The 10,562-nt window shown below is 32.3% G+C and overlaps 1 protein-coding gene across 1 annotated transcript in view; it reads left to right on the top strand.

The window, feature by feature from the left end:
• Positions 1-536: 536 nt before the first annotated feature.
• LOC143056426 (neuronal acetylcholine receptor subunit alpha-3-like) overlaps positions 537-10,562 on the top strand; it is a 40,513-nt gene continuing 30,487 nt past the window's right edge. Inside the window, exons 1-2 of the mRNA XM_076229514.1 lie at positions 537-820; positions 3,250-3,401. Coding sequence (XP_076085629.1) covers positions 760-820; positions 3,250-3,401 — 213 coding nt within the window. The 5' untranslated portion in view covers positions 537-759. The remainder of the gene's footprint in view (positions 821-3,249; positions 3,402-10,562) is intronic.

The following is a 10,562-nucleotide window of genomic DNA, read 5'->3' as shown; positions in this document are numbered from 1 at the left end:
TCGAATCGATACTTTTATAATATAATTTAATTATCTAATAAAAAAGTGTGTTTAAAAAACAATGTTTAAAACAAAACGTCCAGTCACAAATATATATACACTATAGAATTTGGGTTTAAAGTTTAGAAAGTAAAACTTTTTTTACTTTTTTACGGACCAATGATATTGTTAGGAAAATCTCTAAATAATGATCACGATCAGAGACAGATAGAGACATTTTCACAGTTATACATATTTAAAATACTTAAACCGATGATTAAAAAATTGTGGATCATTGAGTTCGCTTTTCCCTTGTGTAAATATTTATAAAAACATTTAAATTAAGTAAATTCGTAACAACTGGAAGACTTCACGTTCATATGGTGTTATTGAAGTTTCCATTTTAATGATTCAATTGAGGATAGAGGATTTAGTACACCCTATATAACAACATTGCTTTATGTCGATTCATGATAAAATGAAACGATCACAAAGTCAAATGAGTAAAGTGGATATTTGCCGTTGATGTTTTTCTAATTAAACCGTAATTATTTTTGTAATTAAATCATCATTTTTTTTTAATTATATTTTTAATAACATCGACTTTTATTTTGTCCGCGTTTATACAACTGCACAATAATTCCATCCAAGGGGAGATACAGTTGTATTGGCGCTAGTTGTGTTCTATTTAAAATAATTACCAACTATTGTATTGAGATATAATATTATAGAGTGCAGATTACTGACACAGTGCTAGCTGCTTAACCCTTTAACCGGAAGATGACATCTTACGCATTGTTGTGGACAAAAAAGGGAATTCTCTTTTTCTTATTTTTCATAGGTAAGAAATAATTTATTTCTCTTAAGTTCGTTTTAATTTCAATACAAAATGGATTGTTAAATACTATAATTATTTTCTTTGTATAGGTAGTTAACTGAACGTTCAATACATTTATAACGAACACTACAGTGTAGATTTTATATTGACTTATGGCTGTAAGTGTAGATTTTATATTGACTTATGGCTGTATTTTCTAAAGTTGCACACTAAGAGAGGTGGTGCTGCAATACAACTGAAATAAGTTTAAATTCGTTGATTGTTGAAAAGATTCCCTACCTCGAATTTGTAGATCTATCATTGTTTGGCTGAACGATAAACGAAATTTATATGTATACAAAATTGTGTGCATTTTAGTTCATGTAGTAGTTTTGGAGTTTAGTATGACGTCCATTTTCACTGAATTGATACGCATTTTTTTTTTTGGGGGGGGGGGGGGGCAGATGAGGCCCGCAACCGAGTGTGGGATGTTCTTCCTGCGTTTAAGACCCATTGGTGGCCTTTATGCTGTTTTCTTCTCTTTTGTCGGGTTGATGTCTCTTTGGCGTATTCCCCATCTCGATTCTCAATTTTCTGTATATAAGAATATGCAAAGCAAAGCATCATGCTCGTCTATTCAGAATACTAGTAGTTATATGCATGTAAGTTGGTGACTTGGCACCCTAACCGATGACTCAACAACTATGAAAACACCTTTGAGAATTCAGGAGTGTTTTTGTTGGTGTCAAATGTCATCATGTCTCAGGAATCAATATGTGTATTTGTAGTTATTGAACCTTTGGTATAATATTTAGTGAAAACGTGATATATTCCTCTTATTTATAACGTTTGTTTTTGTGTATCTATGTTTACTGTAAAGTTTAACAGATTGTCAATTGATAAATATTGTATGACCTTTTTTTTTATTCATTTGTATGAGTGAGAAATTAAGCTGGTTCAATTTAAATACTTCAACTGTTTTAAAAAAAGAAGAAAAGAAAATTGATATTTGAAAGTGTGATTGTGTTTCTTATTGAAGCGTTTTCAAAAGGGTAAATATATAGTGTAGTACATGTCAGTTCTATGTATTTCATAACACTCAAGGTATATATTAATATAAATTGCAATTGCACTTGAAATTGGTACAATTAATTGTTATATGATATATTCACTCGGGTGATCATAATATACCTGACATGTTTAATACTTTGAGACACGAACAAGAGGAGATATGGAGTACATGTATACAACAATATGACATTAATCTAACCTATAAACGACCATTCGGTTTTGGCTTTGCTCATTGTTAAAGGCCGTACGATGACCTACATGTATACTATGAAGTAATTGATTGATTTACAACCACACAGAAGTTATTTAGAGAATTTTTATGGTGGCCTGTTAAGGCCATATCGCGTTTTCGCCCTTCGTATTCTATCTAAGGCGAAAACGCGTATTTTTTTCTTTTCGACTTCGCGATTTTTGGGTATTCGCCCTATAGAATAAAAAGAGCGAAAACGCGGAAAAACAAAATGGCATTATCCGGCCACCATAGATTTTCCAAAAAAAAAAAAAAAAAAAAAAATGATTTGGGACATGCCCAGTTAACATGCCCAGTTATATGACTCAAATATACAGACTCAATATGTTAATGTACTAATGTACTAATAGTCTCATACAACCATTAAATAATAATCGCATAATAATTTATAAAATAGGTAAAATAAGATAGGGAATTATGATAAGGTAAAACTCACTTCCCTTAAAAAATGTTATTCATTGAAATTATTCGTTAAGCTTATAGATATAGGAAGATGTGGTATGAGTGCCAATGAGACAACTTTTCATCCAAATAACAATTTATAAAAGTAAACCATTATAGTTCCTTTTCTACCATTTGACGTTTGCTATGGGACCACACTCTGACTATAGAGCTGAAAACAGCCCAAGGGCACTTATTATTGGTCTCCAACACAACAAATAAGTCTTGCATCCGGAAGTGGCCTTTATGTTGCCCCTACTCTAGCATGCATACATGTACTTGTTTGGCGAACTGGACGCCACATAAAACATACAAATGAACCTGACTTGGTATGCATAACAGTAAAACATGGTATTGCTAAATTCTACTTACATAAAAAAAAAGGAGACCGATTGTGGTAATAATGGCATTTTAACTGTAAAGAGCAGCCCAATCAAAAACTAAAAGATTAACTAAGACTGTCATGAAAAGAAAACAAAAATTAAAATAACAAACACGAGCAAGAATAATCGAATCAACCATGTCTTACAAAATACAAATATACCCGTCCACAATTACTCGTGTACATCCATGTACTAATTTTCTAATCAACAAAAGAAATATTACAAGGCAGTTCAGTTTCTATGTAATGGAATTGTATAATCATTATTTCAGTTTCCTAAATATTATAGATTTAATATATTTGTTTTAGATTTATTGAAGCTGTCGACATCGTACAGTGTTAGTGATGCAAATAATATCCACGACTTGTTATTCAACCAATCTGGTTACAAAACATTGGTACTACCAGACTACCCTGTGAATGTTAGTGTAGAATACAACATGCTGACTGTCAATTCATTGGTAAGACTTATATATTTAGCTTTTGTTTCCATTGGTGTTCAAATTACCCATAAAAGGAAGAACAGAACAAAAAAGACAGAAATAATGCTTAAAATAAAATGTATGCATATTTCCACGAAATCGATGTTCAATAGTATTTATCTTATCAGGCATACATAAAGGGAGATAAGACGTTATTGCTCGTAATCTGAAAAAAAAAAAAAAAAAATGATTCCTCTATTTGATTAGGAAGACAAAAGACATGTTGTGTGTGCATTTTCGTGACAAATTTCATTGTATTATTTTACCAAGTTGTCGTTCTTATGGAATAGTGTACTAGTCTGAAATAAGGAGCAAGGTCGTAGATTTGATCGCTAGTATGATAAAATAAAATCCAATGTAATACTTGCCACTAGACATTAAATAATTCATTTACCGTTATCAATTATTGTATTGTAATTTAACGGTTTCTGTGTTTAGCTCATTATTTTGTTGTTGCATGAGGCGTATGCAAACATCACGTACATTTTTTACTTAGCAATTTTATCAATCTATAGATATACGTTGATCAATCAATCACATTTCCCTGTTTGATGGGATTGATTTTGCAAACAGTTTGTGGAAAAAATAAAGTTTCAAATGATGAAAATAATATGTAGCCTAACTTTTTCAGTTAATACTATTCGATACAACACACATTTCAAAAGTTTTTTTTTTTTTTTGGAACGTTGAAAAGCAATATTTCGTATGGAACTATCATGTTTAAAAAGTAAGTTGTTTGATGTGTCTTAATATCCAATATTCGTTGTGCTCATATATAATTAGAGATTGAATAGATTGTCATGTGAAATAAACGTGTCATACAACAATAGGCATTGTCAAGACGTCGATAACGGCGGATCAAAACAAATTGTGAATGCGTAGAAAAAAAATATAGTTCCTTACATGTTTTACATTTATTTTTTAAATAAAGCAATTTGCCAATGTAACAAAAAGAATAATTAATTAAAGAATTCAAATATCGAAAAATATTCAACTCGTGACCGAACAACACTGATAATTAACTCATGCGCTACGCGCATTCGTGAATTAATGTGTTGTTCGGTCACTCGTTGAATATTTTTCTCTATTTGAAATCTTCCATTAGTTATTCTATATTATGTATTGATGCGTTTCTAAAGCTTTAACACTTGAGTATTCAATAAATCATCATTCTTCCTCTATCTTTTTCATGCTAATGCAGATGAAATATTTTTTATGGATTTCTTTTATAATGTTGTTTAAACATACAAAGTTTCAATCAGATCTGATTAATCCCCTTGTGGACTGTTTTGCATGGGTTTATGGTAGACCGGGTGTTAAGTAACACAGAGCCCATCATGATAATGTGTGGAATTTATCTGATCAAAGTTTGATATTTTGTCATCATTTGATTTGCAAATTCGTATAAGCGGATTTGATTTAGTACTTTGTTGTTAATTAACCCTTTAATCTTGTGTAGATTTTTCAAATCACACCGATTTGGTTGTGACATTGTATCAATGTTATCCCTAAGCAATGATATGTGTCTCATCAGTAAGTTACCTCTATGTCACGTAACTCTGTTCTTGCTGTAATTTTGGGTCAAAATATGATCTGCTTTTAAACTGAATATGAAGGTTCAATCGATTATTTCATCATAAGTAATCACCAAGACGTAATTATTACCAATCGTTATTCGTCAACAGAAGGCATTATCAGTTGTTCTGACTTCACTGTGTCGAATACATAACTAGGGTGTAGATCAACCTCAATATCCCCTTTTAAATTTTACGAAAAGTTGAACACCGACCATTCACCATTTGTTTTTTAGTTAATGCATTTTCTGTTGGGGGGGGGAGAGAGGGGGGTATATTAAGGTTATCAATCAATGGTGTTTTTATGTTTCCAGCAGAAACTATTTTCTCACTTCATTTCAGGTTTTGTCGTTCTTTACCGTTTTTTTATACGAAGAGAAAGATATTGGCGTCCAAACTTGTGGACTGTTTTCATCTGAGAAAAATCAATTTATTATGAATTGTTCTAAATAACAGCGTACCCGGGACAATTTTCTCTTACATTATAACAAAATCCTGAAATAGGAAAGGCCCCAAGGGTGACTGGGGAATAGAAATATGGTAATTTGGTCTTCTCCCGACCGGCAGTAAAACGCTTGCCAAAGTGGGACGTCCGTTTGGCTGTGCGGGATGTATTAAGTTCGCAGTCACGTCCGGTCAGAATGGGGAAGTTAAATCCGATGTCTCGTGTAATGAGAGTGCCACGCTCTTTGCACGTTAAGAACCCTTGCAACAACTCTTTGAGGGTTCGTAGGTGGCCTGTTGCAAGGCAAAATTTCTGTCCCTATCCATTATACCCTCTTTTTCCAGTGGCAGTCCAAATTTACCCGACCATCATCCCTAATGGCCTAATGACAAAACCTACCTATTTTATTTTTTGTAAACTTGTTATTGTTCTGAATATGCATGAAATATTTGCCACTGGACGTTAAGCAACCAACAATCAATCAATCAATGAAAAAGGAAAGTTTAATTGTTAAATGAGTTCATCTGGTTTAATTCTTCCTTACAATAGTTACAGTCAAACAGTTAAACATGCCCTAAGGTTTCCCTCTCTTATATTAACATTTGACCGTTTACGATAATGTGTGATATGAAAGTTTAATTGTTTGTTTGTACCCCCAAATGAAAATATCGTCATGTCATTGGTCAAATTTCCATTATAGGTGACGTTTTCAACCAATCATGACGTTTGGATGTACACTTTGGAGAATATATCCTAAATGGCATTAGATTTTTAAACGGCGAATCGATACCGTATCAAGATGCAACTGTATCAATCTATTAACATTACATTATTAGAAATTACCGATAAATTATTAAATGTGTAATTAAGTGCAACATTACTCTGAGTCCAATCAACATTATAAATTAATCATGTTTAAACAATTAAGGCCTCACAATTCGTTTTGAATTTCAATCAATCTTAAAAAAAAAAAGTTGAGAGTCAACATCAATCACTATATGCCGTCCACTTAATAAAATAATCGACATTCGGTGGTATCAGTTTCTTTTGCTGCATAGAAAATCAAACAAAAAACGGAAACTACAAAAATAAACGTTAGAAGCACTTGTTATGGCTGGTTTTTATAGGCTTGACCTGGATTTGATCTTTTATTTTTTATGTCTGTATGAAGTTTTAAATTACCTTTCAATCGTATTTTACGTAATTGAATGTTTAATTCCATCTCTAGAAAATATTACACAGTAACAGTTACACCGTTGTAGGGTTTCAAATGAATGATATATTAAGTAACTAACCAACTCTAGTATATTTCGTATATTTCGGAGTTGAGTATGACATCCATTATCACTGAACTAGCAACATATTTGTTTAGGGGCCAGCCGAAGCACATCTCCGGGTGAAAAGAACTATTTTGATAATATTAACGGAGTATTTTTTTTTATTAAAAGTATCATTTTGTACCAAATTAGAATTGTAATGTTGTTGAAATAGTTTTTTTTATTGTCCTTTTGGTTATATTCCTACATGTATATAATCCTTGTCTTCCAAATGCTTGTGTTTAAGCGTTCTTGCTTAAATAATTACATTAGATGTATGTTATTCCTTAATCAACTCATTACACAATAACATTTATCATTCATGATGACACGAGGTCCCACAATAAAGTGCACAGGTAAATTAAATGAAAACTTGATAAAAACGTGTTTTCATGATCCTAGCTAAAAAATGTAATTATAAGTATTGAATGCTTCTTTTTGTAACTTCATAGGGTAGTAAAAGCGTTGACCGTGCGCACATTTTTAGAATGAAGTGGTTCCGCGCTTCATACAAAATGTACTTCAATCAACGCTTTTACACTCCAATGAAGTTACAAAATAAAGCATTCAATTCTTAAGTAAATCCAGAAATGCATTTCGGACGCATGAAAGTAATAAAAGTGTTTAACCCCGCCACATTATTTATGTATGTGCCTGTCCTAAGTCAGGAGCCTGTAATCCAGTGGTTGTCGTTTGTTTATGTGTTACATATTTGTTTTTCGTTCATTTCATTTACATAAATAAGGCTGTTAGTTTTCTCGTTTGAATTGTTTTACATTGTCTAATCGGGGCCTTTTATAGCAGACTATGCGGTATGGGCTTTGCTCATTGTTGAAGGCCGTACGGTGACCTATAGTTGTTAACTTCTGTGTCATTTTGGTCTTTTGTGGATAGTTGTCTCATTGGCAATCATACCACATCTTCTTTTTTATATTTTAATTTTTGACTCAAAACCAAATTGTTTGATTGGCAAAACTGAATGACTAAATGTAATACTCTTTAATTTATAGGTCAGCAATCAGTATCTTTTGATCACAGATTTATTTAGTATCAATTATAAGATGTTATTTAATATGACTCATTAGTAAAACCACATAACATAAACAATTGCAAATGCCGTTTATTTTTTTTTTTTCGTCCGCATCATCAACCCAATGTATTTTTAATTGATGAATAATGATCCATGCTTATGAACAATTTTGAACGCAGGTTTTATGATTGTAATACACATTTCAAAGAGTGAAAATAGTATATGATTTTTTGAACATGCAACAATCATTTGAATGTATTTAATATGCAAATTACAATTCTGTCTGAAGCTGCTGGATCTGCCATCTTTTTCATTTACAATTGCAATATATTGTAATCGGAATAAATATACCTTTGGAAATTCAATCTCTGAGTAAAACTTGTCCAGCACAATTTTCCTTTCTCAATCATTCTTGCAATATACATATAAAAAGATGTTGTATGACAACGATACAACACTGACCACTAGATACCACATGACGTTAAAGTTAACAACTATAGACGGTCACCTAACGACTTCAGCAATGAACAGAAACCTTAACACATAGTGAGCTAAAACGGGCATAAATGAGTTTAAAATAAACATCTTTGTTTTTCTCCAAATTGATTGGAATAGACTGTGCTATGCTCTTTTTGTTGTCACTGATAAAAAACGAATAACGTCATATAACATCCATTAACTAATTGTAAGGATAGAAAAATCATGACAAAAATACTTTCTCAACTATTGAAATGCATGCTCCAAGCCTGGCGATATTTAATCTTAGCTTTTTATGGTGTTTTTATACCGTTTGCACGTCTCCGTACAACTACACACATCATTGTTCCCCGTTATTAGCGTTTTGCAGATACATGAAATCCGTTATTATTTTAAATGGTGCATCAAATAACTGTTTGTAGTTATCAAGTGCATGTGTAATATGTCGTTTAATGGTTTTAGATGTCAATTATTGTTAACGACTATTTAAAATGTAATGATCCGTGCTTCTGCTTTGAAATCGTTTATAACGTACAGATTAAGAACTCGTTATTTTGCTTAAAACTGTTTTAAATTTATAGAATGGTTAATACCTTGTACTTCATTATTCGCTCTTTCTAATTTTTTTTTTGCATTGATTAGTGCACACGTTCAGCTTCACTTTTAGAGAATATGTGGATAAGATATAAATGTATGTTCGTTAATGAGACAACAACCCAACATTACTAATCAAAGAATACATATAGTTGGTAACACACAGCCTTCGACAATAGACTCGTTCTGAACATGCATAAAATATTTGCCACTGGACGTTAAGCAAGCAGACTCGTTCTGAACATGCATAAAATATTTGCCACTGGACGTTAAGCAAGCAGACTCGTTCTGAACATGCATAAAATATTTGCCACTGAACGTTAAGCAAACAGACTCGTTCTGAACATGCATAAAATATTTTCCACTGGACGTTAAGCAAACAGACTCGTTCTCAACATGCATAAAATATTTTCCACTGGATGTTAAGCAAACAGACTCGTTCTGAACATGCATAAAATATTTGCCACTGGACGTTAAGCAAACAGACTCGTTCTGAACATGCATAAAATATTTGCCACTGGACGTTAAGCAAACAACAACCAATCAATCATAAACAATTATAGACAGTACGTGTTTATACTTGGTCAGTATAGGTTAAGATATAAATCATCTAGGTTCTCTAAAGCTCTTAATTAATCGAACAGAATTTATCAAAATTCTGCCTTCAACACTACCTTTTCGAAACAACATATCATTTCACAAACGATTTCAGGAAGTCATGTTAATATCGTATTAACTATTGCGTTTGATACTGTTTACTAGTAACATATGACCTAGACAGAATTATGAAAGTTCTTTGTGACAGTAATGACTCTCTATACAATACATGATCTTATCAAAATTTTCTCTTATTTTCTTTTCGTAAAACGGTTCAATTATATTTTTTGAAACTCACTTTGAAACTATTACTTTTGCGAAATCAATGACATATCGAACGAGCGATCGTCCTCCAAATCGTTTCATTTGACAAAATGAATGGGTTGGGAAGAAGTAAAAGATAAAGTAATGTTACTATATCATTGCGTCTTATATGTTTGCAGATTATGGTTTGTTAATTTTCACTTTCCCGTTATGATTTCCCTGATAAAGAGTTGCTGCTCACAACGAAGATATTAAACCAAGAGTTTGAAATGGTTAAGTTGAAATCATCCCTTCGTAAATTTTACAGACGCCATAGCGAGTTGGTAACAGTTATGGAATATCTGTTTCACAGATAATTGCAGATATGTTCCCTCCCCTTTTTCACGAATGTGACCTACCGAAAAAGATTTATAACCGGGTTTGTACTAAGATGAGCAACACGACGGATGCTACACGTGGAACAGAATCTGCTTACCCTTTCAAAGCACCTGATACAATGTATCAGCCTACGTTTTTTTGGTCGGGTTCGTGTTACTCGGTCTTCAGTTTTCTATGTTATCTTTTATATATTTATTTATTGTTTCTCGGTTTTTCTTTTTTCTTTTTTAACTATGGTGTTGTCAGTTTATTTAAGACTTCTAACTTCAAATGTTTCTTTGATATCTTTCGCCTCTGTTTTAAAACAAGTCTCAAATTGTGGAATCAATGTGTTATCTGTTGTATTTCTAATTTCTGTACACTGATACACCATTCGGCAATCCTCGGTAGAATCCGCTAATCTCCTTCTATCCGAGTTGAGACGAATGACTTATACACATCTTCTAGATAGAAATTAAGTGGGAT

This window comes from Mytilus galloprovincialis, chromosome 13 (assembly GCF_965363235.1).
Source record: "Mytilus galloprovincialis chromosome 13, xbMytGall1.hap1.1, whole genome shotgun sequence".
In the NCBI taxonomy this organism is placed as follows: domain Eukaryota; kingdom Metazoa; phylum Mollusca; class Bivalvia; order Mytilida; family Mytilidae; genus Mytilus; species Mytilus galloprovincialis.
The sequence above is the reverse complement of the archived record's forward strand: the minus strand, read 5'-3'. Positions and strand labels throughout refer to the sequence as shown.